General features: G+C 34.3%; 1 protein-coding gene across 4 annotated transcripts in view; it reads right to left on the minus strand.

Moving 5' to 3' along the window:
• Pi4KIIIalpha (phosphatidylinositol 4-kinase III alpha) overlaps window positions 1-17,617 on the minus strand; it is a 31,003-nt gene extending 13,386 nt beyond the window's left edge. The window contains exons 1-20 of one of the 4 annotated variants that reach the window (XM_087345932.1): window positions 17,389-17,617; window positions 16,365-16,578; window positions 15,581-15,760; window positions 14,498-14,678; window positions 12,194-12,277; window positions 10,768-10,939; window positions 10,308-10,485; window positions 9,112-9,321; window positions 6,907-6,978; window positions 5,220-5,320; window positions 4,473-4,629; window positions 4,165-4,351; window positions 3,174-3,360; window positions 2,866-2,972; window positions 2,612-2,771; window positions 2,156-2,315; window positions 1,850-1,989; window positions 1,604-1,737; window positions 1,371-1,472; window positions 577-750 (exon numbers count right to left, since the gene is read on the minus strand). In XM_087345932.1, the coding sequence (XP_087202058.1) occupies window positions 577-750; window positions 1,371-1,472; window positions 1,604-1,737; window positions 1,850-1,989; window positions 2,156-2,315; window positions 2,612-2,771; window positions 2,866-2,972; window positions 3,174-3,360; window positions 4,165-4,351; window positions 4,473-4,629; window positions 5,220-5,320; window positions 6,907-6,978; window positions 9,112-9,321; window positions 10,308-10,485; window positions 10,768-10,939; window positions 12,194-12,277; window positions 14,498-14,678; window positions 15,581-15,760; window positions 16,365-16,578; window positions 17,389-17,478 (2,990 nt within the window). In that variant the 5' untranslated portion in view covers window positions 17,479-17,617. The other 3 variants (XM_087345933.1, XM_087345935.1, XM_087345934.1) reach the window with 3 other exon arrangements.
• Between the last annotated feature and the right edge of the window lie 2,700 nt (window positions 17,618-20,317).

Raw genomic sequence — 20,317 nt, forward strand, 5'->3', positions numbered from 1 at the left:
TAACAATGAAGAAGATGGTAATGATATGGAAATAAGCAACTATGCTCTGGTACCATCCCGAGGAAAACAAAATTGAAAATAAGTGGAAATTTAATACCAGTAAAAAAACTACAGTGAAATCCCAATTTATATTTCTCTGACAAATATGGATTTGGATACTGAATTCATAGCTTCAACATCATACATTTAACCCTCTAAAGCATGGTAGTACCTATATGTACCCCTGGCTTTAACCTCTAACAACAGTCCTGCCTTTTTTCCAGAGTATATTTGTGGTTTCACATTATTCTTAGAATAAACAGTGCTTATTTCCCTGAAAAGCAACAAACCCAGTCATCATTGTAATGATGACACATTTTCTTTCAAGGTTGAAAATTAATTCTTAAAAATTACTTACATGCTGGTAATCTTCATGTACCAAAGGGTTTAACATTGAGATAACTGAGGTTAAACCATAGAAATAGGACACTAAATTACAGAAACCATGAATCAAATAAGTAACATTAAAAAGGGATTTAACTGCATATTCATGACACTTATAGGCTATAATTTGTCTTTCACATTGTTTTATCATACCTATCCACTAAGCCTGATAGATACTTATCGGCCACTCGTCGAATCTGTTTGTGAATGTGATTGAAGTTGACTAACAGGAACTGAGCATGATCTTCAAGCTCTCTCTCACGAACTTCATCTTTGGGTTTGTTTGACATTACTTCTACAAACTGAGCAAACACTCTGTCACCAACACTGAAATATGACGAGAAACAACACTTCTCAAACAAGAATGTTATATGTATACTTGTTAGTAAAATATTCATAGAAGAACCTGAAAAATTAATAATTACAATACACAGTACACACAATATGTTTGAAAATAAACCAAGGTTACTGTTTGTGTGAAGGTTCACTGAAAGATTCTGTCTCTGTCTGAAAAACTTGTGTACATTACTAAAGACAGAAGTGTTACTATATGATGCTGCAATATTCCCCCCAAAATTTATTACCAGTATTTTAGTCCTCTGGTTACAAAGTCCTGTAGAAAATTTAAAGATATATTACTAGAAATACCTTAAATCTGCCTCAACTAGTTCTTCCTAGGTAAAATAGAATACCTAAAAAAAACTAACCTAACCAAACTCCTAACAGTGATATGAATTTCTAGTTTTGCCTACGACAAACTAGTTTAGATGAATTTTGAGTATTTCTTGTAACAGATAGTAACACCCTTAGGAAACAAGGTCAAATACCATCTCAAAGACATTGATGGATGCATTTACAAGAAAACAAAACATCCAGTATTTAACTAACGCCATCTCATGCCATATAAACAGAATATATAGGTTGTTTAAGCCAGGAGTAAAACGTACCTACAGATGCACTGCCACATTCCAGATTTATCCTTCTGCATTGCTGAATCACTTAAGTATTCCAGTATTGGTTGCAAACTTGGTTCACTTGAATTTTGGACACTGGAGATGCAAAAACAGATATGTTCAACATTAACTTACCTAACACATAAAGCAGTGAAATGCAAACTACCAAACTTCCTGGTTTGAATTATGGATTACAATTCTATTCTAAAATAACCTCAGATACTAACCGCAACATCTCAAGCCAGTAAACTGACAGTAAATAAGTACACTGAGCAAATGAGAGTTTGTTGACAAATGCTGTAACATCCGCTGGATGGTCAAGAAGGTTCAAAATCTGCATCTTTAGTTCCTGGAGTTCATTCTAATGAAAGAAAGAGAACACATTTATAAAATAATTGATTTATATTATTATGACATACTGAAGTGCATTTTTTTGTGTGACAAAGCAATATTATGGGGAATGCAAAACTTGCCAAAGAAACACTATCATTTCTAACTGCTGATGTGTACTGCAATTCCCTCATCTCTGATCGAGATGAAGTCTGCGATACTAAATATGGGGACTTCACTGCAATGTTTCGGACTCCATCATACCACTCGGCTGGCCACAGACCTAACAGAACAGAAATGATTTATAATCAATATAATTAACAAATTTATTACATGCTACAAACAGGTATTCCTCTCCAGAAGTATTAAGCAGGTATATGTACCACTATAAAACAAAAACCACATATTTAAGCACTAAAAATACAAATGATACAAACATTAATTTTTACCAGAGTCAGCTGCTGTGAATCCCATTACTATACAGTACAGCCAAAAGTCTCGGAAAAGTTTGTGAAGGCGAGGCTTAGGATTTCGAATGGGAGGGAGACGACGCATCAATACAGCAATTACAGGAATAAGAACTCCAAGGTTACCAGCACTGCTTGAAGCCTGCAAAAACAAAATTACATACTCTCAATTAAATATGCATTGAACTGTTCTTCACAATAGGACATCAGCAATAATAGCAGTAGTCTTAATTCCCTATCATTGAATGTAATTTAGCTGATCAAAATATTGTGTTAAATAGAAATCAAAAACTTATTATTCACAGCAATAAAAATCCAGTGTTAAAAATATTCAGAGAATTATAAATACTATAAGAAAGTTGCATTCATTACTGGCCATATTCTTTGTTTCAAATGCTTGCAAACAAAAATTTCTCATTGTAATTTCTATTCTCTTACCTTAAGTGCAGCTGGGGCTTTCTCAGATGCTCGCTTTCCTTCTAAACCAAGCTGCACAAACAATTCCAACAATCTAACAAGAAGTTCATTCATTTCAGCTTCACCCTGAAGATTGGCAGCAATGTTGGCCAGCGCATTCACTACTGCTCCTGAAACATGTCTATAACCAAAAATCATGCATGTTATGACCTTCTATCTACAGCATCCATTGAGTTACCATACATAATCTAATGCATAGGACAAAATATGACCACCTGTACTGGCTTTTCCTATCATCTGTAGCTGATTGGCTGTAAGCAGCATTGCTAGCTTCCACTGTGATTGTAGTAAACATCCGCATTATCTCCTCATACACTTGTGGCTAAAAAAGAGAAATTATCATCACACACTGCTGTCCATGACTAACTGACTAGTTGGCTTACAGAACCTGAAGGTTCGTCACCAAATTCACAGAATTATATTTTTACTGGAATGGTTTAACAAACAAAACAGGATACCAATTTAATTTGTATTCTATGTGACAACAAATATATTACAAAGATTAAGAAGTTATAATATTTACCTCACACTTCGAAATAATCATACAACCCAACTGGTCAACAATCAGGATGTCAAGAGTGGATGGAACACGACAGAATCTCTGCTGGAAGAACTGAAGGATTGTATCGGTTGTTTTAGGTGTGTCCTTCAGAGCAACTGCTACGTGACCCAACATGATTACAATGTTTGTAGAAATTAATGATGATTCACTATTAAAACGGAAAACAATTTCTATTTACAACAAAAACTTCAGTTTCTGGCAATTTACTGTCATAAAGTCAAACTGCAATAAACTTTTACAATTTGTTCATAAATTATGTTTTCAACACTTTCAAACATAATAGTATTGTTATGCTGTAAAATTTTGCTACATTAATGTACATCAAACCTTCATTCACTAAACAGAGCAGTTGTTAAATAAAACATTGCATGTAAACAGACTTTCAACACATCACATACATTAACAGTATTTCTACAAACCTAAATAAATCTTCAACCTAATTCAGTATCTCTAAAAGTAAGAAGTCCTAACAGAACAGAAAACTTAGCCCACATTTCAGAATTTACAATATTATTATTACCTATGAATCACAATCTTGTCCAAAAGTCATAAAATGTAATCACCAATTATTCATAACGTCACATCCTATATCCTCCAGAACCATCTTAACATGATCCTACCAAATGCACCTAGGTCTTCCAAAAGGTTTCTTCTGTTCTCTTCCAGTTCAAAATTCTACATGCATTTCACTCTTCTGAAACATATTACATGCTTCACCCATTTCATTCTCCTTACTTTGATCATTACATAGTTTTTCAGCATCCTCCTGTTATTTCCACTTATACATCCACTACTCTCCTCAATACCCTGTTCTTAACACCCTCCACCTGTGTTCTCTTAGGATAAGAGATGAAGTTTATATTCTTATAAAACATCAGGTAAAATTATGCATTCTATTCATAATATGTTTAAATTATTAAAAAGGAAATACGAATATTCACATATTAAGCACCTGTCAGATTTCTCTGCTGTGAACAGTCTGTTGGATACAGAAGCCACGAGAGCCCGCACACAGTATGGGTCCACACTATATGAAGCCTGCAATGCTATGCACAAATTCTCTATAGCAGCATCACGCAACTTCTCAAATGCTGTCTGGCTGTTGTTTGTACCTACGTTTTCCATCTCCTTCCCTTGAACTGCAGAACCAAGCAAAATATCGCATATATAAAAGTATTATCACAATATCCAACAAAAATGAGTGCTGTGCTGTTTCACAACTATGCATATAACAAAAACACCAATAAAAAGACAGCATACCTGTAATTTTCAACTTCTGCCCATCTTTTGCTGCAATTTCACACTGCTGGCGATGCAATTTAAATAGAATTGGACTAGGAGTAACCAAAAAGTCTCTTAGACAGTAGATGGAGGTGCTAGCAATATTGGGAAATTTCTCTGCTAACTTTCCTAAACCCTGTAGTTAAAAACAGTAATCATTACCAAAAAACATGGGACATGTCAAGAAACAAAAAGCAATAGTTTACAAATTCAAATATATTTTAGTTTTTGGTGACACATAAAGTTATAATTATAAAGTGCTTAAGAAATGGTTCACTGATGTGTAAGTTTCATGAAGGTCAGCATCAATCCGAAGTTGCACTTCACCCCAAGAGAAATAGCTCCTGGTACCCACCGGATAGCAAGCCGAGTGGGCCCCAGAGCCAGTCTAGATGCAGATGCTAGAATAAAAATCCCCTGTGCCTGCCAGGGATTAAACCCTGGTTGTCCAGTCCACAGTCAAGTCAAAATACTGACTGAGCTACTCTGTTTTCAATCTTAGAACCCTTTTTATTAGTGATTATAAACTAAACTAAACTAAATGTAGCAATACAAATGTGCATCAATTATATATACAGGGATAACAAGACAATCTGCATGTGAAAAAGGTACTACATTTCAAAGAAAGTTTGAAAACCTTCACTCTAACCAAGTAGTCCACTACAAATTCCAGTTAAGGAGTTTTGTCATTCATATAGTATCTCCAAAATATATAGATGTACCTACCTCCAAGCATACCATAAGGAGGGGCATATGGGCTAACACCAATCTGTGTCCATGGTTACAGTTTATCTTCTCTGTCAGCCGCCCACACAAACTATCTGCACCTATTAACAATAAAGAAGTATTAAATATTCCTGCAATTAGCTGATGCATTTTAAGATTAAATAGAATTATCCTCAGTGAATACCGGCACACAGTTAACACCTATTAAATTTTTTTTGTTATGTTTTTACACATAATGTAGTTATTAAGTATTAAAAACATAATTAGGAAAATGTAATAAGTTGAATTGACAGTGTACAGCAGAGCATACAATAAGGATAGTTCCATGGAACTAAATATCTGCGAGATGTCAATAAAAAAGTGTTATGAAGCACTATTATGTAACATTCATTCAAGAAGCACTATAAATATTAGTTTCATAGTTAAATAAAGTTACAGACACACACAAAATTAATGATAGGTTGAACAGCATCTACATCATCCTGGGTGCTTAAGAAACTTCAGATTTTTCAACAGCAATCATGTAAAAATATACTTTTACCCAAGAACTTCAGGTTATAATTAAATGTGTGTTAGTTTTGTGTAGTTAGTACATGCAGAAAAGAATGTACAACTTAAAATTCTCAAATACACACAATTTATTTCATATTTCATAAAAATAATCAATACTAGTGATATGCTATACAGATTATTTTGCCTAATATCTCATTAAATATTAAATGCTACCTAAAGTAATTCAAATAAAAGTTGTTACATTTTATTAAAATATATATTGTATATAGTGTATTTTATATCATGTACAAACATTTTGACTCACAAGCTACATTACCTATACTAATAAGATAATGCATGAAGATGGAAAAATAAACAGATATATGATGGATGAAAACTACTCTCAGATTTCTGAAACACTGACGTCTTTCATAACCTCAAATATGAAAACCTATAATTTTATATATTGTTTACATGGATATAAAGTTCAGTCTCACACTCTAAGGAAAAAACACAGATTGTGTCTAGAAACAAAGTGTTAAAGAGAACATATGAACCTAAGAAATATACAGCAACAGGTGGATGAAGAATATCATATAATGAGAAGAGTAATTATTACAGCAATGGGTGGGACAACTGGTATACACAAGCTAGATGAGAAATTATACATTCTAATTGGGAATCTTGAAAGAAAAAATCCACCTGGAAAATTATGGCATAAATGGGAGGATAATAATAAAAATGTATCTTAAAGAAATGGGGTGTGGACTGGATTAAACTGCCTAAGGACAGGATACAGTGGCAGGCTCTTGTGAACACAGTAATGAACCTCCAGATTCAATAAAACAAAGGAAATTTCTTAATCAGAAGTTACTATCAGGTTCTCAAAAAGGGAAACTTCTTCATCGAGTCAATTACTTTTCACATGGAACTGCTTCTTCATATTTCCAACTATTACTCAAATTTCCTACTACTTAAGAGCCACAAATAATTAATTTATAATTTTTAAAGTGTCAACTGAGGTTTAATTTGACTTCTTATAACAGAAAACAGATTCAGAGCAGAAGCAAATAGCATTCCCAAACAATGTATCTTTAGCAATGAAATAGTTAAAAAAATGGAAACAACACATGCCTTTGGAGGCTATTAATGTGGTTAGTTGAACACAACCTCAAACCACATCAGATTACTCAACCTTTGACCTTTGTATTGATGTGAGAAGAGAGAGCAAAGAGCAGAGATGGTACATCATAGCCCCCACTCCCTACTGTAATAAAACACATCAAATGCATATGAATAAAATTTACACAAGAGGGAATTTCAAATTTTAGGTTCAGTTCAGCAACCTTCAACACATATCCCATCTCTACATGTAACATTATAATGGCCATTATCATCATGTCTTATACTGTACCAATTATTTCAAGTATATTTTATCTGTACTGAACTTTCATTAGTTTTATATTTTATAATTAATATGATTCCTACATCTAATAATGAGAAAATTAACAAAAGCAAAGTTGTCTCTGGCACCACACCATGAAGACATCTGGGGTAACAGAGACATAGCTCTACTCTCTCTTGACCTTGACATTAATATTAGTAATAATGAAGGCTGGAGACACTGGTGGAATGTACAGAAAGGGAAACTGGAAAACTCAGAGAAAACTTTTGATTACAGGGCCGTGTGTCACGAGACAAGCAGGTGTCAAACTATAATCCATGACAGATCTCTGCATACACAAGCTTAACAAGCATGTGTTAAATTCCACAACTGTTGTCACATCAGTATGTACATGACTGTGTTGCCTGTTCCTTCACTAAATAATAATAAAAAACATTACAATTTTAAAAATAAATCAGACATTAAATACAAAAATGTATCACAAAAATACGCATTGCATTGGCAATTTGGAAGTAATTTCTTAAGTTCATTGATGTTACAATTAGGTAGGACGCACACCGGCATGTGTCAAGACACGATGTCTACGACATGACGCAAAGAAAGGAGCACAGTTGAAACGAATGAGATTATGAAAACCGCCGCACACCGGCCTGAGTCATGATGCTGACGTCAGCTTCATGCTGCAGATACGTGCAGCGAGACTCGGCATGTTCCCTTTCCGTGCGCCAGGACTGAGACATCAGTACTCAAGTAACAGCACCAGTGTACGTTATCGACATGAGTGAAGAGTAAACAAATATTAAGATAGCGAAATTCCCGGTAATATACGATTACTCGAAGGAAAGCTAACTGGCTGGGACATATTATGAGAAGGAATGGATTACTGAGTGATATCATCAAAGGCCAGGTTGAAGGAAAGCGAGGACTGGGAAGAAGACTGATACAGATAACCGACAATCTTAAACAAGAAAAGAAGACGAAGTTTCAGGAGTTAAAACGAGAAGCTGAGAATAGGGAAAACTGGTGAACTCTTTTTGGGCAGAAGAATGGACCTGTCGTCAGACAGAACACTAAATAATAAATAATAATACAATTATTCGACCCCGGGTCACTCAAACTAGGAGGAGGTTGATAAAGCTTGGCATTCTGTTTCAAAAGAAGTAAACGTAGATGGTAAGTGCACTGATTAATTTTATTTTAATGAGGTAATGACTGAATTAACTATTATACACATTGAGCATAAGCTCGTTACGTACAAGTCTGCTCTCACTCACACATAAAACTGGACGACGTCATGTCAATAACTAGAGAAGATGTGATAAGACGCAGACACGTGCTGCTTCGGTGTGCGGACTCGAGTCTGAATCACGAATGAAGCAAGAATGAGTCTTTTGTCTCATGTCTTGATGCTTGTCTTGACGCAGTTGGTGTGCGGCCGCCCTTATAATTACATGCTTCAGACATGAGACTAAAGAAACTTACGAAGATGGTGTGAAGTCGTGTATCTGATACCTGGTTGTAAAGTGAGTTCGAAGAAATGCCCTAAATGACGGAACCAGATTTTAAATCTGCAAATATCTCTTGTGCAAATTTCTGATGTAGCAATGTTTTGTCACATTGTTCAGCACCTGATACTAAAGTTATATACCATCAACAGGGCTCAAAGTGTTAAAAGCTTACAAATTTTGACACTAGATAAGAACATTAGGTGAATGTACAATATATTTAAAGGAGAAAAGATAACAACATGCTGAAGCAACCACAGTTTAAAGAGAGTAATACTGCTATTGCAAATTTCCTCCACTAACCTACAGACTGAGACGACTATGTTCCACTGAAAATGTAGAGTTTATATTTCAACTGCTACAGTATAATTAGCACATACAAATTTTACCTGTACAAAAGAAAATAAGCAACTATCCTTTCACACAGAAATTCTATTTTTAACTTTATAACTGTATTGTGCAAAGACACTCTTCTTCATTAACATCTCACCTGTCTCATCTCCAATAGCCCAAACTAGCAGATCCACACATGCAGAATTTGCCATTACATTTACTTTAAACTTGTTTACAGTTGCATAGTTACTCTCTCTGTCTTCACGTTCACTAGCGTCATGGTGACGACTCTGCAGTTCTGTCTGTCCCGACAGAAAAAGTCCCTTTACAAATTCTTGTACATCTCGTGTAAATGGACTTGGTAAATCTGGAACAAACACTGTAGCCATTAGATCACAACAAACTACACACACAACAATAAGAGTGAAAATGACTATCATCTGGGTTGTCGCACCATGTAGTCTGGTAGAAGTTTACAGATGTTTGAGAGGTATTGCCCCATCCATCAACGAAATGATGCCCTGATTATGGAGAAAGTAAGCATGTCTGAAACATCAGTAAAATTCTACCATATAAAGGTAAAAATGGTAAACAAATGGATATAATGTGGGTTGCTACTTCACCACATGCCTTCGTCATTGATCAAGATACAGTACATGTAAAACTGAGGTGGCGGTGATGATTGAAATATCATATTTTACAAAATTTAACTTTGCTCATCTGACATTTAGCTTCTCAATTATTGGAAATGGGTAGAGTTTATTATGCCTATGATATACAAGGATAATGTACTGAAATGTAGTAACGAACAAAGACAAATGGTCAGCTGAAATAAAACTCTTTAAATGAAGGGCTGCGAAGAAATGCACACAATGAGAAATAAGGACACTGTAGTGGTGTTTAAATATGAATTAATTTTACAAAAAAGCAGTGAATTTGTATCAACTATGGCACCAAGAAATATAGATTTGTTTTTATAATTAAGTGATGATAACAGATAAACATCAAATGGAAAATTTGGTATGGTATCAATTTTAACACATGTCTACAACTTTTGTTAACAGATGACAGCTGAACATTTAGAAAGAAAAAATGATGAGAGGGTACAAATAAATGTAAAAATATAACAACAATTTGGAAAGCCAAGAAAGATGCTGTGAGGTCAGAACAGCCATGTACCATAACCTTAAAATAAGTAATGAAATGAAATAATAACCATGAATTTTGCATATACAGACCTTTTTATATATATAACATTATAATGTTAAAGATTTCAAGGAATTGAAATTAACTGATCTGCCAGTATCAGGATGCAGCTGTGAAGGATCAAAACACAACTGATGTTTTACTCACCTTTCTGGTGTTGGAGTAATTCTCTAAGTAACGTCACCATTACCAAGTTCATGGTCTCACTAAATGTTTTATAGGGAAAGATCTTCACACTCCCTGATAAATACACATCTGCTGCTTGATCATCTAGAAAGGTGAGCATTTCTTTGGTTAACAGCTTTTTGGCTAAGGCCAGTATACTCTGAAACAAACAATATTAATTACAAATAAAAATCCTGATAATATAATCTAAACTAATAAGTTAGTTAGGAGAGACCACTGCATACATCTCAGTATTTTAATTACATATAATTATACAAAAACTAATGCACATTTAAGGAATAGAAAGTCATAAAATTCAATGTTCATTCATAGATTAAATTGGATAAGTCACATTACTGCATGAGCTACCATTGCCACTGAGCTAAACGGCTTTGTTCCTTTGATATTTATTTCTTTCCAGTGCGCCTAAGTTGTACTGTACCTGTAGATGAATTATAGAGAATTGTAGAACAGCTCTCTTTTCTGGAGATTCAGCAAACCTCATCTGTGGAAACTGGTTGAAGCTGGAACCATATTTGCTGAAGAAGTATGTTGTGGCATCATATGGTACTGACTGGTAGCTTTGCAAAGATGGACGCTTGGTCAGACCAGCACTGCCAAACCATTAATAAGCAAAGCATAACATACCACAAAATTAGGGCTTTACATTATTCTGCAAGTAGAATCATATCTCACAAATATTAAAACAGATAAGTATAAATGAAAGTGCTTCTACTCACTACAAAATAAATTAAATTACAGTACAGAGTAACTATCAGCTTAAAAGATTTCTATCTTTATCTTTTCTTACCAACATGAATAAGTCAAGCAGATCAAATTAGTGAATACATGAATGTTCAGTACAACTGAAGCCAGTCATAGAGAGCACACATACAGAAAAAGAGACAAATGAAGGTACTGTTATTAAATAGTCTTTTGTTTAACCTGTATGACTATAAAGGGCATTAGGTATAGTATGGCTAGAAGCGGATTATTAAACACAACAGGACTATGAACTTACAAAGCATGTCTGATTGGACTCATCCTGTGTCAATTTTAGTAATCTTTCATTAAAATTCTGTTATCTGATGATATTTATTAAAACTGGTTATCCCAGTACCTGTTCTGATACAGAACAATGTGATTATTAGATGGCAGAATTTTAGACACAAAGATTATAGTGCATGGTTCTGCTACTCAGTGTTTGGAATCATAAATGGAAGAGCTCACAAAAACATTATGCACTGCAAGATGTTGAAATTAAAACTAGTATTATACATGTTTCATCTACGCAAACATTTAGATCCTTAGAATTCACAACATACTTCCAACAGCATAAATATAATTCTTTTCTACTGCTACAAAATGTGTATTAGCATTAAATAGTCTACATCCTTTAAAACTTGCAGTGTTTACTGTAAACTTCATCAACTTTACATGCTGAACATCCCCAAGCCACCATGTGAGCTTTGTGCATATGCAAAGATACAGAAGCAGTCACAAAGTTTAAGTTAGTCAGTGTAAACAAAGAGCTTTTTTAAGAACAAGTCAACAATTAAAAAATATTTCAACAAACTCTAATCACACAACACTCTGAAGGCAACCCATAATAGCACAATTCTCAAGAGATCAGAAACATCCAGGGACATTAAAACATTTCATAATCACCACAGAGAAAGAACAGCATTTAAGTAGATATTAAACAACAACCACTAATTATGACAAATAAAAGCTTCCAATAACATCTAGAAATACTAACTAGTAAGACCATCACAACAACATATACCAAAACAACTACTAACCCTTAAGAACCAACGAGTAAGATCCAGACTACAAGATGGTTCTTGGAACACAAAACCTATACTCACGGCACATCAGTAGAGTCCACACTGCCAAGGGACACAATGTCAAGAGATGGCAAGTTGCCCGATAGAGACCGAGGTATGATAGACCTATAACACATTTGTCAACTGCCATCATTTGCCGACAGCACTTTCATTCACGTGTAGGCTACTGTTTGTGAAGACAACTAGCATTCTGTTACTGAAATCTAAAAGAGAAAGCCTGCACATGATTTTTAAATGTGCCTTCACTGTACCACAGAATATATTTGCTGCAGATGTGAGCAACAATTCCTCGTTCCTTCACTAAACCTAGCATGTGATGCAACTCTATGCAACCAAGCAAAACGAATAATCTGATTAATTTCATACACAGAAATTTCAGAACTTCTCATTCTCTAAGCCTATATTAAGCATCAATGTTTGTCACTTGCGCTCTTCCTAAATCAGTAACTTCATAAGGATGGCAACCCAACCATAGAACAAGGAAAAGAATTGACATTTATGATGCAAACCAATGTGTATACATACACACACAAAAACTAAACACTTCTGGAGAATAAATCAGAAAAATTATGGATCATTTGTATTCACATGTGAATTTATTCTTATCTACAAGAAGGAAAGAGAAGTTTTGTAGCTGTGGAAAAACCATCACAGCATTAAAACCCCATTGCTTCCACACTCAAATAATAAATTCAATTACAATTCATATTGTATTATAATAATTAACTATGAATAATAAAGTCAACATAAAACAGTAATAATATTCCATAGTTGCTATATTAAGATCAAATATTTTCTTTCCTTAAAAATAAATATGTAACAACTAAATGCAATCAAAACATATATGAAGGTAAGAATTAAAAGAACAAAGGCTAATCATGGTTAATAGCTACACCTTCAGCACAGCACACTTCCAAACAAAACTGTTATGTTATGATTTAAGATTATAACCATGTGCAAATTGAGATGTATTATCAAAAAAAGTTAGATAAAGTTTTCAATACATATGACATGCCTAATAATATTTTCATTCATGCATATTCAATGATTGTTAAGCAAACCAAATAACTGTAACCAAACAAAAGGTAACTAAACCAACAAATTCACCAAGTATAAAGTATTTCAGGTTGTGGAAACATATAATTCATCCTAGAAAGTAATTAGAATAAGAAAGTAATACTGGAAACAATTTTGAGTTTAATTAAATGGTATTGTCTCATTTCTAAAACCAAATGATAAAAAACTAGTTTATACAAGCATGGGCTTGCTTGCTTGAATACAGGTATGCCTGCAGGAACCTTTCACCTAAAATAAGGATGCATTAATATAACACGAGCAAGCATGGAAATTCTGAGAGCAGCAAAGAATACATACATACATGCATACAACAATTTCATCAGAAGAACAGTTTCATAAGACAACGATCACGGTACGTTATATTGGCAAATAAAGCAACACCTAATTTTTAACAGACTTCCACAAAATTTTAGACTGCTAAGCAGTACTTCTACTATATTTAGCTTCTAGAGCTCATATGATTGTAAACATTCATAAACCACTTACAATTCTTTAAAATCCAACATTAAAAAAATAATCTACCATAGCTTCAACTGACTCTAGGCAGAGACCAAGAAACAACAGCAGTCTTGCGTTCTCTCACAAGAGAATTAAATGGATTTAATAAACCAGCAGCACATTTTATTTAGGTCTTCATTTCAAAATGTAAAGGTTAACAAAACTATATCCCATATTTTGTCAAAATGTTATTGAGTCTCCAATGCCAAAATTAATTAAAATATGCAAATGTATCATATACTGAAACACACTAGAAATGTATTTATAAGTAACTCATATTTTCATATACATAATGAATATTTGATAAACTAATATTCCAAACAATTGTTAATATGTTGGCCATCCCTGGTCTCTTGTCTCAAATGGAGGTTACTGTTTTATCACTGGTGCATCAAACAACAAACTCCAAACAATAAGCACCAAAAATTACAATGCCTAGCTCTACACACTAAATTTCACTCACTTGTACCTTTGCACAGGAAATGGAAAATAACCATTCCTTGATGCAACTAAATACACGGAACTGGAAAATTTTAATAGTAAGATCCAATTTCATGCAACACGCCACAGTTAATGGCACCCATAATATTTGGGGAATATTGTAGCACTAATATTCTCTTGAAATGCATGCCATCTCACAACATCATTCCATTATCAACACTCATTAAGAACATTTTTGACACCAAAACATATCCAAAACATGTTACAGAAAAAAATGCCATACTATGTACTTTTACCACATAAACTAACCTGAAATTTGAGAAGCTCCTCTTCTTACTCAACTGGCCAACTTCACTGGATGTAGCAATAGGTATTGGAGGCTCTGGCCTTGGAAACAGGCGACACAGTAGTGGGGGATCACTTGTACAAAAGCGACCCATTGATCTTGCAAGACCAATCAGAATTGGTACTGTTGATCTGCATAATGTTACTGAAACAAATACACAAACTTTTTTTCTGTATCCATTCTAGTACAGACCATAAATTTTATGGCTCACACCACAGTGCAACTGCCAATGTCAAATTTTCATTAAACACAGCAACATTTTAAAAACTAGTAGATTCTGCAAGCAATAGCTGTGCTTCCTTTATGCATTAAACACAGTTTCACTAAAAATAAAACACTCCAGAACTACACATATACCATATACCCACATATATACCCACTTCCAATTCTAACTGTACACGTGCCTTTTTACAAAATTCATGTGCACCTTCTCATAAGACACTTCTTTGCAATTCACTTCACTGTATAAATTGGCCAAAATTAATTTCCAGGACCTAGTAAATATTGTCCGATCTCAGCATGACACTCTGGTGGAAAGTGGATCAATACAAATATATGCTACTTTTCCTCGTTCGTAATTACAGTAAAATCTCTTCTTAGTAACCTCTTAAAAAACTAATGAACTGAACACTTCACTGTAGAAAATATTAAATGTATAAAATGTAATATTAAAACACAGGAGAGCAACCATTAAAAGTAAGTTTAAAATGTAAACTGAAACAGAGAATAAGAAACAACCTCGGATTCAAATGTATAGATAGAGATGGTGTTCCATAAACATAGGACTGGCACTGATTATACAAACAAATTAAAGATGAATGGCCTTAAAAGGTACTAACTATGATATATTACACCTAGAACTGTGGATTTTTGGACTCTGAATTGATTTGGACTGGCCCTCCCTAGCAGACCCATCTGAGTAGGTACCCTTCCCCTTAGATAGAAGCAGATACACATCCTAAAATGTAGTGCTGTTTCTATAATTTAGGATGATGCTATAATACACAAAGTAAAAAAAATCAATACTAAATGAAAGGGGAGCCTACATTTGGCTGTTGAGCCACGAGGAGTACTCTGATCTTTGTAGCTACGGCATAAGTTGGACAACACTCCAAGGAAGTCAACCTGGGCTGAGATAATCTCTTCACGTACTGCTTCACACTTGGTGGCAATATCGGAAAGGAGAGTATTTAGGCAAAAGCTGAACCTCTCTGCAACTGGGATTCCTTCAAAACAAAAAAGTATTTTTTTACTGTTACTTAACTCACTTAGTAGGAAAGTCATTAACACAAACAATCACAATGCTATGACTTCTACCACAAACCAAAATAAAAACTATTTTACAAATGAACTCTCATCTCTAACACATTCATTCTGTAAGGTTAAACTAGTCTTTCATTTAATACCTTGTATAATGTATTCTAACAAACACCAATGATGTCAATGTCTGGCTAATAAATAGAATGGTAAAGTAACTGATTTCATTTCTCATCACACAACCATTCACTTTGATTTGTATATGACAATTCAGAGGAAATTACAAGCTTTTAATCAAAGCATAGCTAGTCATACACATGCCAAAGAAAATATGTTTTAAAAATGTTCTAAAAGTCACTATCTGTTGCCTTACTTCACTACCACAGAGATATTTCCGGTTTAAAATTAAATGTGCTTCATCCTTGCAGAGAAAAGAAGGGTTAGTAACTTGCATATTTCCAAAGCAAGCTGTTAATTCTTTATAAATGTCTTCAAATTTCTTATGAAAAAGTAATCTAATCACAAAATTATCATAAATAATTCATCAATTATATAAACAAACTGCATACTTACTTTCTATTGGCAAACTGCGAACCTCATCCAACCATACAGCCTTTGCTAATCCTCTTAACAACTTCAAGAGGTATGGCAAAATTCTATCACGATGCTGCAATTTTGATTCAAGAAAGTATATTCCAAGGGCAATTACTGCATCTTGTCCCCTCTGATCCAGTCGAAAGACACTTTGTGCATTTTCTTGTGGACACAATACAAATAATGTGTTCACCTAGAAAGAATAATAGCCACAGCTATCCAAATTCTGATATATTTCAACTGTATGTTTTAATTCAGTTGCTGTTAACTATTATTTTAAAATTCACATGTCAGTCCACAGCACTTATACTCCCTTTACAATGTTTAAAAACTAGCAAGGTCTCACTCTGGAATCACTCGTAAAATTATTCATAAATGTCACTTCAGCGAGCATCTAAACTTACAGTTAACAAACGTTTATAAAGCGATGATGGTTTGACAAAAGTGAATAAACTGTGGGACCCTTGCACATAACATAATCTCCGTAAAATACATTATGAATTTAATTACTGTGTAACTGTCATACATGAGGACTCCCAAGATGGTTTGTTTGTTAAATACTAGTTTAACTCCTGGATCCGCTTATAATGTGCACATTACACATAACAATGTTACGTAGGTTAAACTACTTCAGTTTGTGTTACACGCTGGAAAGTTTTGCTGAATGAATAAGTAGTACTTGGAGTGTACATTGAACTCAATATTCTGTTTAAACTCCAAGATTTTGTTTACAACTCATACTAAACAGGAATACCATAGCTGCATAACAGAACTGGTACAAAATTTGTGCGGTGGGGACCCATACTCTGTGCTGCATATATTTACACTTCCCGGTATTATGTGCAATTTCGAACTCTCCTAGTATTTCGGAATAAATATTATTTTTGAATATACTGACCGATCCTCCGACAGGGTAAAACCTTACATAAAACCGCATCTGTTGCTAAATTATTACAGTATGTTATGAATGACACACACAATTTGTTCGAATGTTAAAGTTCACCTTTCCCCAGGGCGTGTCCTTAATTGCAGCTAAACATCTGGCCAAATGTTGAACAGTCTTCCTGAAAAATAATTTCTCATCACAAGCCATGCTTAGCCGTAATGACCAAATCACCAAAATGTAATCCAGTCAGAAGATACTGAGAAGTTGCACTTTGGTAACATACGACATACAACTTCGAACCTTCATCTGCGCTTGCTTTACTGTCAACATACAAAATCGCTACGAACGTAATGTGCTGCCGCCCATGTAAAATTTACAAGTAAACACAACGGCGGCATACAGTGTAAGCAATAGCCCGGTCGGCAAAAACTACGTCTACTTTACAAACTTCAAACTTACTCATCCCGTCAAACATACCACAAAATAGTTTTTAAACCCTTATTACGTAAAGGTACTACCTCCGTCTTCAGGACAAATTAATGTAGCTTTGCATGGATTAGGTCTATACCTTTCCAACCTTGTGTAGGTCTCAACGCACATGTAATGTGTTACTATAAAAGAAAGCAGGCTTAAATAAGATATCACAGTCTTAAATTTTTTAGACTTAAAATTACAACTATTTGTTAATGACTTCATTATATTTTTGTTTCTTTTCATAAGGTCATTGACAATAAAGTTAAATTAACAAGTGGTCCTATTGGTGTTGTAAATTTCAAGGGGATTATTTTTATATACTGTATTTAATAAACCTTCTAAGAATTAAACCTGCAACAAGATGACAGATCTGCTCTTCTACCAATTAATAAACACAAATATATATACTGAAATACAGGCCTAGTGTTAAAAGACAGAATTTGTAGAGGAAAAGACATAATTTTATTAAACAATAAGTTATACAAAAATAAGAAACTTCCAATAGAAAAATAAATATTGAAGCAGCTTCATCACCTTACAAAGACAGGCAGTACACATTTTATGACTTCAATTTTATTTCCATTGAATTAGAAATTTGTTTGTATTCTTTTCTTCTCAAATCCAAGAGTATCTTTTGGGCTTTAATAGCATCTATTCATTCCACTGCCACATGTTGTTTAACTGAATGTGCTATGTTGAGTATGGCATACACCAACATTTTGGCTAAAGATACCACAACAAAGATGAATCATGCTGCCACGATATGCTAGTGATCTACACAATATGTATAATTGTGGCGACTGGATAAGGGTTGCCAATATCCTCTGTATTTATTTATTCATTCATTCAGCATGCCCCATTACAAGATTGTAATATTACATGCATTAATGTATAACACATGATTCATTGCCACCGTTTGTACCTATGTTCCTGTGCTAAACTGTATTATAATCTATGGATTTAATGAATGTATTAAAATGACCTAAATATTTTTGAACAAGTGCTTCATGTAACACTGGCCATGTGCCACTATTCTTGGCTATTGCATCTATTAATTTATGCCTTGGTTGTTGTAGTTTTTCGCAGTCATAGATGAGGTGATCCACTGTTTGTGCTGCTTTCAGACATGAGCATATTGGGTCATCAATGATCCCAAACCTGTGTAGATATAATTTGTTTCTGCCATGTCCAGTCAATATTGCAGTTAGTTCGGGACGTATCACAATGTTTAGCTGCATTTGTTGTCGCACTGATGGGAAGAATTTCTTGCACACTGCTCCTTTATTGGTGGTGTTCCACTCATTTTGCCATTTTATAATCCCTTCTTCCTTTGCTTCTTTAATAATTGTACTTTTAGGCTTCTTTTGCATATACTAAATTTCCACCATTTTCTGCTGCTGCTGCTGCCTTCGTTAATCAGTCTGCTATTTCATTACCGAAAATTCCAATGTGTGCTTTGATCCACCCAAAATGAATAGTCCAATTTTGATCATCGAGTTTCCTTAATTTATTTCTTATCTTAGATATTATGAAGCCGTGTTTGAAGTTGTTTTTTAGTAGATCGAGAGAAACTTGACTGTGTATACCACTACTATTCTTTCCTCAATGCTGATGTCCCTTAAAGTTGTTACTGCATCCAAGGCCTCTAGAATTCCGATCTGCTCAGCTTGATTGTTTGAGCAATGATCAGGTAACTTGGTTTTTAAACTATGAATTAGTTCTCCATTTTTGAAGATAACAGCGGCAGCACCCACCCTTCCCTGGTGATTACTTCCATCTGTATAGATTTCCACATTGTATTTATTGAAGTCTTTCACTTCATCAAGAGTTATTCTCTCCGCAGGATGAGGCCATTCCTTCTTGTTTAATGGTGCTTCATACTCGGTAGAGTCATCTTTCAGTCTGTGTGTAGTTTTATATATCTGCACTGCTTCTTTGATAGTAATGCAGATAGGCTTAACCCCGGCAACGACACATGAGGCTTCATATGATAGTGTTCTGTAGGCTTTCGCTATTTTAATATTAATCAGCCTTTGTGCTCTCTGTAGTTTATATATGTTCTTCTTTTTCTGTAGGCCTTCTTCCCAAACAGGAGCTCCATATGTCAGCAAAGGTATAATAGCTCCTTTGTATATTGTTCTCAAAGCTTTATGGCCTACACCCCACTGCAGCTTTGCTGCTCTCGTCAGCATATGTATAAGTTGAATAGTCTTTTCTGTTATACTCTCTATATGTTTGTCGAAATTGAATTTGCTATTCAAATGTACTCCCAGGTATTTTATTTCTTTGACTTGTTTAATTCATTTATAGTTTACGTTAATATTAATTTGTTTATTTGCAGATTTCCTTTTCTTTGTAATCAGCATGGTCATAGACTTGCTATCATTAAATTGTACTTTGTTATTTTTTGTCCATATTTCTATTCTTCTAACATCTGCATTGGCATAATTTTCTGCTTCAGTATCGCTCGCGCCATTTGATAGAATTATTAAATCATCAGCAAATGCAATGACCAGAGAGTGGTCTGAAAAGTTCAGGTTGAGGAGTGAGTTATACATTATGTTCCAGAAGC

This window comes from Zootermopsis nevadensis, unplaced genomic scaffold (assembly GCF_977971745.1).
Source record: "Zootermopsis nevadensis isolate Lab colony 2312 unplaced genomic scaffold, Znev_1.0 Znev_ptg000009l, whole genome shotgun sequence".
NCBI classification, from domain to species: domain Eukaryota; kingdom Metazoa; phylum Arthropoda; class Insecta; order Blattodea; family Termopsidae; genus Zootermopsis; species Zootermopsis nevadensis.